At 35.3% G+C, this 20033-nt stretch overlaps 1 protein-coding gene across 2 annotated transcripts; it reads right to left on the bottom strand.

Annotated features, from left to right (window-relative positions):
• Window positions 1-595: 595 nt before the first annotated feature.
• LOC114164378 (ultraviolet-B receptor UVR8-like) lies at window positions 596-8068 on the bottom strand. 2 transcript variants are annotated; one of them, XM_028049028.1, is made up of 12 exons: window positions 7765-8068; window positions 7368-7554; window positions 6627-6773; window positions 5781-5862; window positions 4537-4692; window positions 4088-4261; window positions 3676-3747; window positions 3009-3080; window positions 2767-2888; window positions 1747-1832; window positions 1531-1583; window positions 596-1109 (listed from the first exon to the last, which is right to left on the bottom strand). In XM_028049028.1, the coding sequence occupies exons 1-12, from the start codon at window positions 7853-7855 to the stop codon at window positions 1023-1025; spliced, it is 1329 nt and encodes a 442-aa protein (XP_027904829.1). In that variant the 5' UTR covers window positions 7856-8068; the 3' UTR covers window positions 596-1022. The 2 variants fall into 2 exon arrangements, with proteins under 2 accessions (XP_027904829.1, XP_027904830.1); XM_028049029.1 differs by having other exon boundaries at window positions 2767-2885; window positions 7765-8062.
• Window positions 8069-20033: the final 11965 nt, after the last annotated feature.

Raw genomic sequence — 20033 nt, 5'->3', positions numbered from 1 at the left:
ACAAATATGCGCTTCACTCATAGGCTTTCTTAACCCTAAAAATCCTATGCTACTTGAACCATAATACAAGGTCCAAAACAAATCTTACACTACAAAGCCTATAATACGAAGTCCAAAATAAATCTATATTATTAAGAATTCTTCAAGGTAACCCACAAGAATAAGAGTTTGGACCCATCTTTAACAGATGAATCCAACTCTTCTTGAATACGCTTAACCATATTTCTTGTGATTGACCCCTTAACTAAGGAGTTGCCATTATACTAAAATTAAAAACAATAGACAAATAACACAAAAAAAACTTCACAAATTAGTTTACATATAAGTTAATTTTAACTTGTACCTTTTTTTATTATTTTAGTGTTTGGTTTCGTAATAAATTTCTCCAAACATGCCCATCATATATGTAAATTCACCAGTCAATTCTGAGTCGAAGATTTGTAAGTCTCAATCTAGGCAGCAAGTGGCAATTCTTAGCATATGCACCATTTCCACCTTTCTGCATAGCATTGATCATGTCGCAATTCTTAACCTTAGAATAATAGATCGTGCAGACGTTTATTAGAATGAACAACTGACATCGCAGCACCATAAATCAGTTTGAAATAAAATTTTAAATTAGGATACACTAAATGTATATATGTTTGGTAAATACATATAATAAGGAGATCATATGCAATGCTTCTCACACTCTCTTTCCTGAATGTTTGCAACATATTTTTTAATATACTTTTTATGACACGATATTAGCTGAAATTTGTTAGGACTCACAAAACAACATGGGGTCTCCATTTTTATATCACAAGTATCACTCTTAAGTCCTGAGTCTCAACAAATTTTAGCCAAGAGTGAAGAGCGTGCTAAAACAAGTGTATTAAAGAATATGTTGCTGTTATTTCTCATATGGCTACAATTTACAATTACTATGGTGAAAGCCAAATAACTAGTGGCCTCTGAGTGGCTCCAGTGAACTGATGAGGCAGAGACATCAATAGCGTGCAGCCTAAGGGAAATCTGGCACATCAAACTCGGATCCGTTTCACATCACTTTCAGGGACACTGATATCAAGCCTATCTCCGTTGCTCGAACTAGCAGTTTGTCCTGAGACCTGTCAAATCATACATGTTGGTGACATAATAAGCTTTTCTAATCTTCAAGGCCATAGCTCTCATTCGAAAGCAATTTCTGTGTGAACAACGTGCTTATAGACACAACCAATCAGAAAGATTAAGATAATACTAAACTAAATCTAACATATTCCAACAGACTATTATTTTCATGGATCTTTTGGCATTTGATTAGATGTACGTCTAGACACTATGGTAATGCAATAATTACTCCTCATACCAAGTCAAAAGGACCAAGTTCACTCCTGTGTTTCTCGTAATCCTAACAGGTTGAAATGACCATTTTCTTTCTAGCTTTCCTAAATCGTGAGCAAAGATCCATAGAAATACTAATTGTCACATATACAAGTCGCCTTTAGCCCCAGTGTAAACAAATAATGCAAGCTGAAACGTGACACTTACAGTTTCATCCGGAACAACTGCATACCTCTCAGATAAGGAGGCACCGCTTTTCCCTGTTTAAGGAGAAAACAACAGAGCTATCACGATGCCAGATTGCTTTAAGAATGATTAAAAATAAAATATGTGAATCCAAATTACACTACTAAATGGTATCATCATTAATGGCTGAAAACAACGGAACAATATTACTGATGAGTAATGAGCAGAACAAAGCACCTGACAAAAGATCAGTGTTAGAGGATTCTATTTGCTGCCCTGAAGATCCATCCACACTCAAAGCTTCAATAATCTTTGGAGAATTCCTAAAAGAATAAAATCATATCAAGACATGTAATCAAATGCACAAATTACCCAAAACAATATTTCCAATTAATGATTTAGATTAGCTATATAACTTATTATTAGACGAACATGGTCATAATTGCCACCAAAACTAATGACTTTTTCCAGGATGAATAAAAGATACACAAGGCCATATTCAAATGTCCATGACTGAAAATAAATAATTTGATATAAAATGAATAGGGCACCAAGAGGGAACCAAGGTGGTGCAACGAATGTAGCAATATGAAGCTCAGTTCTGATAGTTAACAAGGATACCCTGTACAGCTACATTATACAAGCTAGTTTTTGCTTTCTCAACCGCGGTCAGAATTAGACCATCCACTTCAAAGGTGTCATTACACACCCAATGCCAATCGTAATAATTTCAGAACCAAGATCACTGATCCAAAATCTAACAGATTAGAAAGAGCAGCCATTACAAATATGATGATATTAGACTCTACTTCCAGTTGATCTATAGAATCACTTCAAAAGTTTCATCAGAATAATTAATTTGTTTCAGATTAAAGGTCTTGTTTGAAGAAATTAATTAGGAAAAATAACAAGCCACTTAGAGTCAGCTGGTAATAAGTTGGGTCATTTGCATATCAGAGGTTCAAATCTCAGTGCAGTCATAACCCCAAAACAACTCAACACTACCAACAAAAAATTGTTTCTCCTATCAAACACACTTTTATGACCAAAGTAAGAATATATCTTAAGTCATAAACCCCAAAACAACTCAACACTACCAACAAAAAATTGTTTCTCCTATCAAATATACTTTTATGACCAAAGTAAGAAAATCTCTTATGTGCCTTCAGAAAACATATGAAGAGAAGAAAATTCCGGGAAAGATGAATGCATGCCTGAAAGTCCTAACAAATTTATTCAGGTTGTACATGCAATTACCGGTCAATGGTATCCCCATGCCCAAGTTGGCCATTTGTTCCTCTTCCCCAAGAATATACATTGTTCTTGTCAGTTACAGCAATTGTGTGCCTCCACCCACATGAGATCTGGACTATTTTCTGCTATGTAAAAAAATATATAGAATAGTCGGTGGATTGCTTAAAGAAAGACATTGACGGTATGATGCAAAATTGAAACATTCCAAATGAAAGAAAGAAAGGGAAGAATCCAGTTTCAAGTACCTGATCATGGGGGAACTTCACTTGTACAGGAGAGCAGCGATCAACATTGTCACCGACACCAACCTGTCCAAACTACAATCGAAGGAAAATAGGTAACAATTTTCCAAACTCGTCAATGATAAAAAACTTGTTATTGTGCAGAAAGAGAATAAAGTCTTATACAGTTTTTTTTTTTATATAGTAGAATATTTAGTTGTCTGCACATAAATGTGCATTCTTTAAGCAGACACCTAATGTATCCTCTGCTATGTTCATAAATAATAAGTAAACTGGATTAGAAACTCAAGAAGGGAAAGAACTCACAAACACGGACTCTGAAAAATTTGTATAGAAGTTTCAAAAGTTCACAGATAAACCACTGGCACTTCGAGGGTCCAGAAAGCCTCCCCTAATCAACTAATTTTCTCATACTCCCAAGTCCCCAAAACACACCTATATATATATATATATATATATATATATATATATATATACACACACACAAGCTTCCCAACGCAACAACAAAATTAACTACCAACATATTTTACAGCTGTTTGAATTAAAACAATCAGCTGTATTTTTCCTTTTTCCCTTGTTTCTTCTTTCATAGACCTTTGTAATAGGAGGTCATGTCTTAACATTATAATACTGTCACATGAACATGGAAGGATAAAAATTTATTGCAAACCTTATTCCAACCCCATCCATAGAGTAGTCCAGTAGATGTAAGTGCCATACTATGCCTCCATCCACCTGATACCTGAAGAAAGTCCAAGCCAAGTCAAGAGACAAACAAAAGAGCTATATATCTAACAACAAATATACTATTGCTCCCAGTGTGCAAGGTTTCAGGGTAGCACAAGATTTTGTTAGAACAATTTTTTCTTGTCCTTAGTAAACACACAACACATAAGGTGGAACCCATAGGTGAGAAATATTTCCAATCTTTTCCCTACCAGAGAAAAATTAACATAAAAAAATGAGACAGGAGGAAGATACAAGCCACTAAAATAGCAGAGCAAAGCGATATGCCAATGCATCCAAAAAATACAAGAAATTTCTATGAAAACACCAACACAGCATAAAATTAAAGGACTTACCTGACAGATTAACTCGTCACTCAGGGCTTGAAGCTTGTGAGGCACAAGAGAATCCTCAAAATTTCCATGACCTAGTTGGCCATATTTGCTCCACCCATATGTGTACAAGCCACCAGAAGATGAAACAGATATTGTATGCCGCCAACCACAAGCAACCATGACCATCTTGTCACACTGTAATGTAAACGACAAAAAAAGGGGAGTAAAATAAATAACTTCTCCATCCATTAGTATGCATGTACATCAATTGTACATGAATCTTAACAATATTATCCAGACAAATCACACAAAAAATCAAAAACCTGGAAATGCTGCTGCTTCTATTAAACAGCAAGAAAACTTTTCAGAAATTAAACAATATCAAATCACATACATTCCATTTACACATATTCCTTATACGATCAGCGTCTAATCAGGAAAGGTAAGATGATACCAGATTGAGGACATACATCAATAGAAGAAACTTTCTCAGGAATCCAGCGATCATTTCTATCTCCCAACCCCAAATTTCCATATCGGCCCCAACCCCATCCATACAGTTCTCCGTTTTCAGTAATAGCTACACTGTGTTCTGCGCCTGCAGCAACCATTTTGATAGGTACTTCCTACAATATAATACATGAGCCAATTCTTAATGGGATAATTCTTTGATGCATTATAACTATCAATGAATAAATAAAATAATATCTTAGCATTATTTCATGACGAGAGTATTGCTTTTATTTTGTTGTTGATCTAGCTACTTTTCCCTTCCATTATTTTAAAGTAGGTGATACTTCTGAAATGAAAAACTGTTGATGTTCTCCCAGAAGATCAGAATTAGAAGATTGATTGATAAAATTATCTACCACTCAGTTTCAAGATTTATTACCAAAAGAAAAAGAACAAGGCTAGTGAAGTGGTAGAAGTAAACATCAAAACTGCTACTATTCAACCTATAAAGTTGAAGGGAGAGAATGGGGGCAACAAAGTCAACAGGAGCAATGAAAAAAATTATCGATTTGAATTAAATGATACAGTGGGAAATTGGTTAGTGGAGAGAATGGGGATAGTACTATGAAGGATACCTGATGAATTAAGGGTATGATTCTGCATGATTATGGGCGTGGGGAAATGTTAGAAAGAGGGGATGATGGAGAGAAGAGTAAGGACCAATTCGGAGGAAGCTTTGGGCAGTCTAAGGCCTGAAGGGCTGATACATATTTTCAGGGTGGAGTGTTATAGAAGATCAAGAAACAGAACTGGGAAATAGGGAGAAAAGAAATAGTAGTGTTGTTGAGAACGTAGTTGAACAACAAGTGGAAAAAGGAGAGAATTTTCCTTCCAATTTACTCCTTCAACAAATGGATTCCAAAAGACTAGCCCTCTCTTCTTCCCTTTACCCATTTCAAGCTACGCCCCTGCTCTTATTACTCTCAAGTCTGAACCACACTTAACAAATTTAATTGTGTTATTCCATCTAACTAATCCAATTATTTTCTCTCGCTTCTTGGCTTTCTTTATTCTTCTGTCCTGAGTCCCATCAGATGTAGAGAGACTGCATGCTTTTTAAATTGATTCAAAAAGAGGGTAAAAGAGTAGTAATTAAATATATGGTAGAAGTAACCTATCATTGTGTATTGATTCTTGATAACTTGATCATAGACTTTTATTTATCACAGATAACCTCGATGAATGTCTTTGAAATAGGTACCTGAAATGTTTGAATCTTTTGTGGCACAAGAGAATCTTCTGTCGTACCAAGTCCAAGTTGACCATTTTGATTCCTCCCCCAACTTCAATAAGAGGGAAATAATAACACAAGAGTTAAAGAGGAAGTGATAATAAAACAACCAAATTTGTGATGAACCAGATGACAGCTGGCTAGCAAATCAAGGTATAGTTTTAAAAATAAAAAAACTGGTCATCAGCCTCACAGAATAAAACAAGGATTTCTATAGGTATTTGTACCTTTTAAAAAAGAATGTGAATTAAAAAATGAGTGTAACAAGTGAGAATTCAACCTTGAGTACTAAAACCAGATGCCTGTACCATCTTCAAGGTAGCAGATCGAGGTTTGTCTGGAAGAAGTTATTTACAGTTTATTAAGACTTATCTTATGATATAAACACTTGTGTAAGCATTTGGAAGAGCTTATGAAAATAACTTATGACATGCCCATAAATTGTTTTACCTCCACGATAACTTGAGAAAAAAGTTCAACATCATTCTTTTCAACTATAAAAGCACCTTTATGTGTGTATGTGTGTTTCTAAAGTTGTTTAACCAAAAAAGCCCCTAATCCATTGCATACGAAGTCCATACAGTTACTCAGGTAATTAAAATTCTTTCTGTTCCGGTATCAAATATTCTATTTGACTACTCTTTCGGTGAACTGAGAAGACAAAAGATTGAAATTAAAAATCAGGCCAAGGAATCAGCAATCATTACAAAACTGCACTCAACATACACAACCGGGAAAAGTAATTAGTATATGTATATGCATAAAAAAACTGACAGAACCGAGAGAACGCTAAAATTTTGTTCGAGAAATACAAACCTCTGAACCTCGCCTTCCATGGTAACTGCCAGACAATGACTATCCCCACAGGCAATTTGCTTTATCCTTAAACCTTGTAATGCTACAATTGGCTGAGGAATGAGCAAATCACTAGAATTACCATGACCCAACCTTCCGAAATCACCCCTAGAAAAACCAACCAAATTTGATCTGCTTGAGTATTTAAGAATAACAAAGACAACCATATACAAAACACTATTATTCATAAAAACAAAAAAAAAAAAAAAAATCAGAAATAGAAGGGTGATTAACAGCAAGTAAACTTGAATCCACCTCTCATGGAAAATTACAAAGAGACCGCCTAAAATTAGAAAAATTGTCTTTTAATAATCAATTAACCCAAAATAATAAAAAAAGGTGGCATCCCCTTGTACTGAGAAAGAAGTGACAAATGCAGAGATATGACAAAGAAAGACAATGGATACTAATTTAATCTTAAAATAAAACCCATCTCTTTCAAAATATTAACTTTATGACGACTAGTACAACTCACAACTATACGTAATATAAAAGTCTTGAAAGAAAGAACCAAGTAAACCGACATTTTTACTCTTATAGTAACTATTAAAGACCAATGCTAGGTCAAGTAACATCATTTGAAGCTGAAACTAGTCCCACATCAAAGGATCCACAAATAAACAAGCTTGATCCCATAATAAGAAACAACAGAGAAGCAAGAAAGAGTGCATTAATGAGTATATTAAAGGATGAATTGCAGACCATCCCCAACTATAGAGTTCATTCCGCGACTCGGAGTAGGCAAGGGTGTGATCAGCTCCACAAGCAATGGAATCTATTTCTCGAGCATCCAATGCACTGAGTTGCGTAGGCAAAGGCCTATCATCGGTGTCACCATGGCCTAACTGTCCATCCTCTCCGCGACCCCACGAGCACACAACACTCCCAGCTGCACAGGATCAAACCAAAACCAAACCACACACGAACACAAAGAAAAAGTCAAAATTAAAAAAAGAAAAACAAAACTTTGAACTAGGATTTCATCTCATCCCATTCAAGTGTTGACCCAATCATAAACTAATTTAGAGTGTAAGCATGAAAATGAATTGAAAAGTGTTGTTGTGGATAGAAATAGAAAGACGAGGGAGAAGGAGACTACAGAGAAGAGCGACGGAGTGGCTGGCGCCGGCGGAGATGAGGAGGACGCGAGAGGGAGGAGAAGTAGCGGCGGTGGATTGGGATTGCGTCATGAGAGTGGTGAATGAGTGACAGGTGTTGGTGTGTGGTTGAATGAGGGGAAATAAGTGAGGAGAAGAAAAAGCAGAGAAAGGAGTTTACAACATTGATGGGACCAGTGGAAGAGAGAGAGAGAGGGTGAAGAAGAGAAAAATGAAGAAGGGTACAATCAGGTGAGAGAAGGGAGAAACGAAGGCGGAGAATTGAATGTGCGGTGGGACCCATGTGGAAGTGTGCTTGTCAGCACGGCCAACCATTTTTTTTTCTTCTTTTTCACTTTCTTCGCTTGCCACACTATTGTCTTCTGTGTGTGGTCACCACTCTCTTACCCCTATATCCCCTTCTTCCGTTCATACCCTTTCACAAGCATATTATGTTAGATATTATCTATCATTTATTAAAATTTAAGTCCTTCCTTCTTTTAGCTTAGAGTTTATGTACTTCAACCTAAAGAATTGAAGTCTTCCTTTGAATAAGAGATTTTTGTATTTATATAAAAAATTGCTTTCAAAGTCTTTCGATGTAATTTTAACATAATTCATAAAAACATAAACAAACGTATTTACAAATCTTTTATAAAAGAAAATCAAAACTAAACATGTCAAAATGGGTTGGAACCTGTGAGCCAACCTGACTTACCACTGGGTCGAAAAATAAAAATTTTTACTGGTTATGAACTAAAATGGGTTTAGCTCATTTAATCCACAGGTCAGGTGGGTTTGATTCGGGTTAATGAGCTAACCCACAACCCATTTTAATTTAAACAATCTTAACTTTTAATCAAATTAAAATTCCTCTTTCTAAAATCAATTTGAAACCCTCTTTCGCATCCACACTACACACAACTTCACGAAGCAGCTTCGCCTTCTTCATCCCCACTATACTACACACATAAACCCTCTTTCGCATCCACACTGCACACAATTTCACAAAGCAACTTCGTCTTCTTCGTCCATGCCTAACTACACACAAAAACCATCTTTCGTGTCCACACTCCTCCAATATGTGTTCGTCAATGTTGTTCTGTGTCACTGCTCCTTCGCATCTACGTTTGTGGTCCTCAGCGTCAGTGGTCGTCGACACATCGGTACTACTTCGTGTCACTACTCTTCCACGTCGTTGTTACCCCTTAGACATGTCAAAACGGGTTAGAACCCATGAGCTAACCCGACTCACCACAGGTTCGAGCCAGGCCGGATTGGAAAATTAAAAATTTTACTGGTTATGAGGTAAAACGAGTTTAGCTCACTTAACCCATGGTTCAGGTGGTTCGAGTCGGGTTAAAATGAGCTGACCCACAACCACTTTAATTTAAAAAAACCTTAACTTTTAATCAAATTAAAATCCCTCTTTCTAAACTCAATAAAAAACCCATAACCCACTCCCAATGGTTCTAATTTTTTGTTCTGTAATTGGAATTAAAATGTGAAGTTTGTTGAAGAGTTCTTAAGTAGTTTTGAATTCTTACATGCTTAGTTTCATTTGTTCTAGTGAAGTTAGTTGCCATGCCCAAGTTATTGTTAATGATGTTTTGTGTTAATGGTGGGGTCCATTTACATAAGAGTTAGTTCTAATTTTATTGAAGTTGCAATCCCCATCTTTTATCTATAAGTTAAAAACAAACATGTACATTTTTATTTTCATCTTAGTTCTCAGAGATGTGGGCAATTGCTTCCTTAGCTCTTTCCATATCCTGATAGTAGATATGACTTATATTTTTTTTACAAATTAATGTGCAACATGGAATCTAAAACTATTCATCAGAGTGTTAATGTGAATTTTAATGTTGATGCTAATATAAATAATGAAAAAGCTAATGAGCCAAAGCCATTTTCTGTTAACAATGAAGACAATGAGATTCAAAAAGAGAATAAGAAAGCTAATACTTCTACCTCTGAAGTTTGGAAATATTTAACTAAAGTTGGAGTGAAAGATGGTAAAGAGAAGGCCAAATGTAATGCATGTGGGCAAGAATATGTAATTGGTGGCACTAAAATAGGTACTTCAACATTGTTGTGTCATTTGAAAAAGGACAATGTTACCCCAAAATATAAAGATGTAGGGGGATGATAATTGATAATATGGGAAAGTTAAGGGGGAGGGAACTTGATCACAAACATGTTAGAGAGATTATGACAATGGCAATTGTCAAACATGGTTTTCCATTTAAGTTGTTAGTACAAATGGACTAGAGAATTCCTTTCGTATTTGAATCCTAATGTGAAGCATGTGTGTAGGAATACAACTGTTTATGATTTGTGGAAATTCCATCTTGAGATGAAGGACAAATTAAAATATGAAATGCATTAATGTCATAATCGAATTTGTTTGACTTCAGATTGTTGGACGGCTTTACTCAAGAGGGATATATTTGTTTAACAACCCATTTGGTTGATAACATCTGGAAATTGAATAGTAAAATTCTCGCCTTCTATAAAATGGAACCTTCACATACGGGTCTTGATTTAGCAAATAAAGTGTTTGACTAATTGGGGAATTGATAGGAAAATATTTTCCATAACTTTAGACAATGTTACTGCCAATGATCGTATGCAAAAACTTTTGGGTGAACAGTTAAGCTTACAAAATAACTTATTGTGTGAGGGTGAATTTTTTCATGTGAGGTGTTATGCTTATATCTTGAATTTGATAGTTCAAGAAGGTTTAAAAGATGTTGAAGTTACTTTGTGAAAAATTAGAGAAAGCATTAAATATGTGAAAGGGTCAGAGGCAAGATTAATAACATTTATTAAATGTGTTGTTCAAGTGAGGGGTATTGATACTAAAGTGCGCTTAAGGTTAAATGTACGTACTAGATGGAATTCTACTTTTTTGATGCTTGAAAGTGGTTTTAAGTATCGTCGACCTTTTGGAAGTTCCATTATACGTGATAGAAACTTTAAACATTGCCTAACAATTGAAGAGTGGAAAAGAGCCAAAAAGATGTGTGAATTTTTAAGGCCATTTTATAAGATAACCAATTTTATTTTAGGGACATCTTATCCAACCTCTAATGAATATTTTATACAAGTATGGAAAATTGAGTGGTTGTTAAGGGATACTCTAAGAAATGATGACCCCTTAATGAAAGACATGGCAAACAGGATGATGAATAAATTTGACAAGTATTGGAGTGAATATAGTACCATTCTTTCAATTGCCATGATTCTTGACCCACAGATGAAACTTGAAGCACTTAGATTCTATTATTCAAAGCTTGATCCTTCCACTTGTGATAAAAAGCTTAATCATATAAAAGGAAAGATGTACAAACTTTTTGAAGAATATGTGAGTGTGAGGTCAAATTCACCCAATGCATCAAGTTCTCAACTCACTTGTTCACCAAAAGAACGTTTGAACATGGAAGAAGACCTAAGAGATTGGTCCATATAATGTAAGTTAGTCATTATTCCTAACTAATTTTGTTATTTATTATTATCTTATCTTTATTTTAACCAATTTTTATGTTTGCATTATATTGTTATAGGAAATATCAATTATGTAAGCCAAAATGTGAATATAACTAACAAGTCTGAATTGGATCTATATCTAACTGAAACACTACTTAAGCCAAAGTATTTTTCAAAGTTAGATGCTCTGAGCTATTGGAAGGATTGACAAGAACACTATCCAAATCTATGTAGACTAGTATGTGAGGTGTTAAGTATTCCAATAACAACTGTTGCTAGTGATTCTACATTTACCATTGGTGGTAAACAATGGCGGACGTAGGAAGGGACAGGGGGGAGCCACGGCTCCCCCAACCATTTTTTTTTTACTTTTTTTTTTCTATATATTTAAAAAATAATTTTTATAAATTATTATTTTATTTATATTAATTGATTTTTATTTTATTTTATTTTCTATATATTTTAAAAAAATATTTATATATTATTACTTTATTTATATATTATTACTTATTTATATATTATTAACTTATTTATATTAATTTAGTTTGAAAAATCTTTTTTAAAATTTAAAAATTATGTCTTTTTTTCTAATATAATTTTTAAAATTTTTTTATTTGGTTTCTTTCTTCCGTGCCTTCATCTCTTTCTCCCATTTTATTTTCATCTCAATTTTCACCATCAATTTCTTATTATTTTCAAAATCAAATTGCACTACGACAAAATTGAAGAGTTAAGGAACATTTTGGACCGAACAATTTCTTCTTTTGCGTAAGTTCATCTTTTCCTTTTTATTTTTGAAGCAATATGTTTCTCTCTTGTATGTGGCTTTTCTACGCTCTAGGCATATCTCTATCTGTTAGAGATCATAAAATCATGCTTTAATTGTTGATCAAACTCTTCTTTGTGTAGATAGAGCTATTTTAGGCTTTGAAGTTGTGTAAGGGAAGAACAAGATTAGGAATCTACTCTAAGGTAAGGGAAGCTAATCATTTAGAAGTTATTAATTTTCTTAAAATATTGAGTCTTGCTTTTAAGATTTAATTATTTATAATTTTATCTTTTTGTAAATAGGTGAGAGGTGAAAATTTTATATTAGAAAAATTATGATAAAGAGTAAAAGAATTGATTCTTTTTTCAAGAAGAAGGCTTGTGATGAAGATGAAAAAAATGCATCTATCATCTAAAATTGAGAAACTTCATGAGAATCCAAATATTGAAGAAAACGAAAAACAACTCTCTAAGGTTCCTAAAGTTACATATAATGAATTTGAAAATACTTTAGAACATGATCCGGGAAAGCGTCTTCAAATTTGGCAATACCCACCAAATTAATTTGATGAGGTACGAAGGGCTTATCTAAAATGGGATCCATATCAAATGTGTTTAGAAAATTATCCATTTGTTATATTGTTTAGATTCTATTGTCATGAGTGCTTATTTTGAATAAAAAAAATAATGTAAAGAAATTGATTTTTTTTTAATTAAAAAAATTAATTTTTTTTAATTAAAAAAATAATTTATATATAACAAATATAATTTGGCCCCCCTAAAATTTTTGGTCAAGTTCCGCCACTGGTGGTAAAGTTCGTAGCAAGTATCAATCTAATCTTCTTCCTGACAATGTTTAAGCTCTAACTTTAACTCAAAATTGGTTAGATGGTTTTGAAAATATTGGTAATTTAATTTATATTACTTTTCAATCTTTTCTTTACATCATATTTCTGATTCTATATTATATCATTTGGTAATAATTTGTTCTTAATTTTAAAGATGAAGATAATGAAGATGCTAAAAAAGAAGAGGAAATTGTTCTAGATTTTTCAATCCATGACTCCAATGTACCTCTTATATAGTAGTTTCTCTCCTTTTTTTTCCACAAAAATAAGTTTAAATTAAAATATGCACTACAATATTTTACTCCATTTAGATTTTCTTTATTATTCTAATTATTGTGCCTACCCTTAGCCCACCTTGGATTAAGCTCCTTTGAAGGTTACCTTGGGATAAAAATGGAACAATAATAAGAGGATAGTGACACAATTTTCTCTTGTAGATGACATTAGAATTGAAACTTTATTGTACTGGTAACTTATTAATCAAACAAAAGAATGTCTATACACTCTGTTTGGAGTGTTCATAGTTTTTTTATGACTAATTTGATTTGTTTAATCAAACCTTTACCGGGTTTCAAGTATCGAGAGTAAATCAAGTCACCCTATGGAAAATGCACTAGTCGAATATGGAATATCTAATTTTGTCAGGCCAATCCCTGAAAATGTGGAGAATTTTGAAAATTTTGCTGGTGAAGGAGTTTTTGGTAAAATTAATGGGAATTATATTTATATTGGCAATAGAAGAATTGATGCTAGGGCTGACTCCAAAATAGGTGATTACTACCATGTCCTTAGTTTTAGAAGTAGTTCTTGTAGTCTTTTTAAAATTTGTGATGCAAAAGTCTAGTTTTAAAATCAGTTTGATGTCACCATTTGTATGCTCAATACTACTTAAATCAGTTTTAAAATTGGTGATGCAAAGGTTTCAGGGGTGAGATTTTATTTTTAATTACCTTTGTTTGTTTTGAATACAGAGTTGGATCCTCGCTATCATCTAACTTGTTGTAAGTGGTAGTAAGATACTGAGATGAATATTTTATTTTATTTTTTATGCATGGTGAGACCAACTTTGATAATTACATATAATAGATATTCAATGTTGTAATTGATGGTGGCATAAAATGTTGTTAGGACTATATTCAGATTCTTTGTTCTTCTTATCATCATTATGCATGTGTTTTTTATGCCTTAAGCTAAAACCTCTGTTGTTTGGTCTCTTTTATAAGCAGGGGCATAGTCAATTTAGAAGGCTTCAAATTAAGGTTGATCAGGCGACCTCTGGGTGTGATGTTTTATAGAATATGGAAAGTGCAGAAAAATGTGAAAGGAGTTTTTTTTTGTAGCAAGACCATCATGGTTTCTCCATTTAAATTTATGAGATTATAAGATATTAGGTCCACTAGAAGCACATAGGAAATTCCAAACATTGATTGTGTTATTAACTCATTTTGCCATGGGACTTACTATTTTCACCTTCTAGGTGGTACAAATTATGGAATTTATTAACCAAATTAATGAGGTGGATATTTTTTTTTTTAATAACACAGCTTTTGTATATGTTTGTTTCTTTTCTTGCATAAAATCCATCTCATAATGTGGCATCCCATTTAAATAGATTAATCTACTAAACAAAACATCGCATAGTTATAATATTAAGGAGCAAAGCTGACAGAAGAAACCAGAGTTAAGGAATGTACTTTAACAGTCATCCATAGGAGTACTTAGAGGGAAACCTGGGCATACAACCATGCCATAATCAAAACCAAATCTAAAGTTTAACAGTTGTGCAAAAGAAATGCTCTAAGAGCATGGAATTACAAGGCACTAGCGCCATGGAACTTCTTCGAAGGCCATATCAACGGGCCCACTAGGCTACACTGCTACCACCATCAGGCCTACCTCCAGAAGTATTCCCATATGCTCCCACCAATGGTGATCATCACAAAAGAGAAAACACAACAGGAACATACACAAAATGCAAGGGTAAGCTAGTGTAATTTGAAACTTATCATAGTGTAAAAGAACAAGTACATAAACATTCCCAGGTATACAACACAGAGACACATAAGTCATGTTATGGCAAACAAGCAAGACACTATGACTCAATTATCCGGATACATATACTAAGATCGGATTCACTGGACGCTTGCACTTGTGGTGGCCTCTACTGCTCTGCAGAGCCATTGCCAATGGGTTTCACCCTACCACGCACAAGGTTAGCCTTTAAGCGTCTAAGGCCATTATCTTGCCAGAAACTAGGGCCTCCCGCTACTCTCACCACTTGGGTCAGTTTGCTCTACTTGAGACTCACTGACCCTTCAGAGCTTCGGGATGCAATCCTTACTTGAATCCATATCTTAATATATACACTACACACCACCATGAGATCTCCCCACGAGACTCATGGAATTACGCCTATCACATACAAATTTCATGTTTATCATATCCCAACCACCCCTTTCATCTCATACATTTAATTCTCATTTCACCCAACCATAACGTAAGAATTCCATGTCATTACTCATACCAAACATACCAATCCCAGTGTATATAACTCATACAGTTACCCCATAATCGTACATGTTCGAGATAAATAGCCACACACAATGTAAATGGAGATGTAACACATAAATCTGCACGATTCTCGCCCAGGCTAGAAGTCCTCGCCTAAGCTACAACAACTGTCTCGCTTAGTCTAGGCCTTCTCGCCTAGGCGAGGCCTGGAACAGTGGCACTCTGCGAGCATCTCGCTTGGGCGAGACCAGCTCGCCTGGGCGAGATCGCCCTTCGCCCAACAATGAAACACCTCGCCTAGACGAGGTTGTGAGTAGAGCAAACCAGATTTTCCTCGAGAACTCGCTTGGGCGAGTCACTCTCGCCTGAGCTAGACAGCGCGTCGCTCAAGACCAGAGCCCTCCTCCTGGGCGAGTTGCTCTAGCAAAACCTGGGCGAGTTCCTGAGACTCTCGCCTAGGCGAGACAAGTTCGCCTGGGCGAGAATGACAGTTCTCACCACTATTCGAGTACATGCAACAGAGCCAAAGTTCAAACCAACATCCAAACACGCATACAACTCAGTTTCATTCGATTAAACATACTTCTCAAGCTCACAAACATGGAACAAACCAACAAGACACCCAACAACAAAATGAACGGTTAAATCTAGCTTCCCTTACCTCTGTTTGAGCACCAAAAGCAACCAGACCCTAACTATGTAGTACCACAGCTCCAGGAACTATGACAGTGAGCTGAAACGTGGAAAAAGAGGACAAAACGAAGTTAAGAGTCTTAACCCCAACTTGACTCACGTGTTTTAAACAGTGTGAAGAGGAGAAGGAACATACCAGGAGCTCTAAAGCTCAGCTTACCTGGAAAAAGAGGGAGTTTTGCTAGCTCGGAGACGTGAGGATGGAGAGCCCTAGCAGAGAGCCTTGCTGAAGAACAAAGTGTTTGAGGGAGGGGAACCTGCTTCTGTAAAGGGGACAAGGCACAAAATGAGCTGAAAAGGGGGGTATAGGGGTCCTACTGTAGGGCTGGCCTTGGGCCTCCGAAAAGGCCAGGCCCAAAACTTTATAACACTGAAAAAGGGGCTTACACATAAAGTCACCAATTTTTTTATAGACATTATTCTACAATAGACAAAAAAAGAGATGAAAAAAATTACAAATATGATTTTTTCTTTTAAATTACAAATATGATTTTTTTTTAATTATTTTTAATTTGTATACGGGTTGTTGAGCCAAGCCACTTAACTAACCAACCCGTGGTGGGTTGAGCCAGGTTGTAAAATTTCTGGCTCACCAGAAAGTGCCAGGTTGAGCTCACCAATTTTCAACCCGACTCGTGGTAAGTCAACCCATGTGAGCCGAGTTGGCTCACTTTGACATGTCTACTCAAGACCAGAGAACACTAAACTTTTAAAAGATAATTAATACTTCATCAATGAAAGGATTTATACAATACACAGCAAACAATAGGGAAAGTTATTGTAATTATAGGAAACCGTATAAATTATAAATTTTCTCATCATCATAAATAGCCAATCATATATAATAAAATTCAAATGTCTACGTAAAATCTTGCCCTCATTGGCATACATATGAAATCATAACCACTAACTCTCAAGACTTATACATTCGACTCTACTTCTGCAAGACAAGTGTATTGAGTAGACTTAGAGATTGTGCACCTTTCATCTCTCAGTCCTGCCTCTTAGTAGTTATAGTTATATCATGGATAGGGATGGCAAAAATACCCTTGCCCGCGGATATCCGCAGATAAAATCCGCGACGAATAGTTAATACCCGCGGGTATTTATTATCCACGGGTAGCGGGTAGCGGGTATTTTAATACCCGCTTATAAACGGGCCGGGTACGGGTATCATATTATCCGTACCCGCTGTACCCGTTACCCGCAAAAAAATTAAAATTAAAATTTAATTTATATTTTATTAAGTTAAATTTAATTAAAATTAAAATTAGCAGTATATTTTATTATGTCAAATCTAATTATAATTAAAATTTATGTAATTTTATATTTAATTTTTATAATTTTATATTAAACAATTTATAAAATATAAAATTTTTAAATATTTGCAGGTATCAGGTATCCACAGGTATCCGCGGGTATTTTTTAAGCGGATACCTGGCGGGTAAACAGGCGGGTAACAGACAGATTTTTTTTGGCGAGTCGAGTTGCGGGTAGGCACTATCCGTGCCCGACCCGACCCGTTGTCATCTCTAATCATGGACGAGCAATATCTCTCTCAAAGAACATGACAAGGTAAATTCTATGTCTGTGAGTTTGATCTCTCACTAAAGCTCCAAATATGAATTTTCCTTGACTTTCATAACTAGATACCTTCTATGATACTAGCAGATTCAAGATAATCCTTTTACAGAATCAACATTCAATACACTTTAACTCAAAATCAATGTAGCATTTCCTCCTGTCAAATCACTACGTTATCCTCATCTAAACAACCAACATCAGACATTACATATAGAACTTATTCATAATCAATAAATGAATGTACATGCTTAAATAGAATAATTTAAAACACAAATTAGTATATTACATAACATATTAAAGAATAAACTTTTATTTATTTATTATTGCTCAATTTGTTAATAAGGTTGTTTTAAAGATGATTGATATATTTTCACCTTCGTGATAAGCATTCTTTTCTTTCATATTTGGTCAGACTTGGAGTCAAAATGATGGAGATATTAATTTTTCCAATGTATAGTTAGTCATTGATTGACTACTTTCATTATGTTACACAATTCTCAATCTTGAGTTTAGTAAAACGAAGAGGTTATCATAGTAGTACACTCGAAAATGTAGTTGCTTTTAACTAAATCTCTATAATCTTATTTTATTTATTGACTGTGAAGACCCAAATTTCAGCCCCCTAATCTCTCCTCTCTCTCTGCCACCCACACCACTGAAACACTTTGCACCTCACAGCACCCTTCTCCCTCTTCTCTTCTCTGCCTTCTCTCTACCAAAGGAGAAAATTCTGAATCACTCTTCTCTATTTGCAGAATCCAAACCCGGGGCCAATTCAGAATCTCTCCTCTTAGCTTAAACTCCTCCTTCTCCTCCATGTGAGTCACTCCCAACCATTTCATTTCCTCTTTAATTCGACAATTTGTAGAATCCCTTTCTGCTGTTGGGAACCCATCTCATTTTGAACCTGTAATTCCAGTTCTCTAAGTGGTACAGTTGAAGCTCTTGAGTGGGAGGGTCCTAGTTAATTAGAAAGATATATAGAGGTAAGGGTAGCTAACTCCTCTTCTCAAATTTGTATAGAAAATCCATGGATGAGCTTGAATTATGTAATTGAGTGATGAATTCGTGTTTGTATTGCGTGTATTGGTGAAAATTACTTGGTGATTGATAGAAACTGTTATGTTGCATGTGGGAACAGATGTGTGACCTGGTATTTTTGCCTAGGCGAGTTACTCTCGCCTGAGCGAAAGCATCAGGAGACGCACCTCTGTTCCTGTGCGAAGTCTCGCCTAGGCAAGCTGGGGTCGCCTGAGCGAGATAACGATCTCGTCTGGGCGAACCAGCCTAGCCTAAGCGAGAGTTCGCCCAGGTTTTTCTCTTTTGCCATTGTTAGTGTCTCGCCTAGGCGAGACTGACTCGCCTGAGCGAGACAACCTCTCGCCTAGGCTAGACTTTTTAGCCTGAGCGAGAACTACTGCAATGATAGTGCTTAACATCTGTTTTCTTTGGTAAAAATATATGTTTTAATGCATCTTTGTAAAACTTAGGCCCTGTATGCTTTGAATGCTACCATTGATGTATTGTATGATTTAATTGGATGAATATAAGTTATGAGAAGATGAGGTTAAAATGGAATTTCAAGGGAAATCCAAGTGGAATAGTAGTGTGTGTAAGGATGTGAGGAATCTAAAATGGTTGGTATCCTGAAACTCCAATAAGCATTCAAGCTCAAATAGAGTAGAATGGATTATGTCGTGAGGAGTAGCAGGAGGTCCTTGTCGTCGGACTTGATCAAGTCTTAGACGTGGAGGGGACTTACCCTGGGAACGGTCGGGTGAATACTCCATGTGTCCAGACTCTGCAGAGTCTGGGAACCGTTACAGGTGCAAGCCACCAAGAGCTCCAACGTCCTTACACAATCCGGATATTGAGTCGATAAAAATTATGATCGTATTATATGCTATGAATGATATCTCTAATTGCGAAGTGTATTTATGTTGTTTCTTTCAGTTGGCTTACCCTTCTTGTTTGTGTTGTCTGCTTTTGTATTTTTGTCCTTTTGCTATGATCACCTGTGTTTGGTGGGAGCAGAGCAGAAACCAGGTGGAGATACCCCCTCCTGAGTAGGAGTTGGAGCATGGCAGGGAGTGTCCGTTGTAATAAATTTTTGACTATATGTTTTGGAGTGGTGTAACTTAGCATCCTTTTCACCTTCTACTACTTTGTATATATATATATATATATATATATATATATATATATATATATATATATATATATATATATATATATATATATATATATATATATGTAGAAGCAATAGCTCGGAGGACTGTACTAGGTTCATATATTGTGTGTATATGACTGTTATCCCGACTATCTGCACTGTTTGATCATGATATAATATTTTGTTTGATAGTGTGGAAAACTATTAA

Source organism: Vigna unguiculata, chromosome 9 (genome assembly GCF_004118075.2).
Source record: "Vigna unguiculata cultivar IT97K-499-35 chromosome 9, ASM411807v1, whole genome shotgun sequence".
In the NCBI taxonomy this organism is placed as follows: Eukaryota; Viridiplantae; Streptophyta; class Magnoliopsida; order Fabales; family Fabaceae; genus Vigna; species Vigna unguiculata.
Note: the sequence above shows the minus strand (reverse complement) of the source record. Positions and strands in the feature narration are given on the sequence as shown.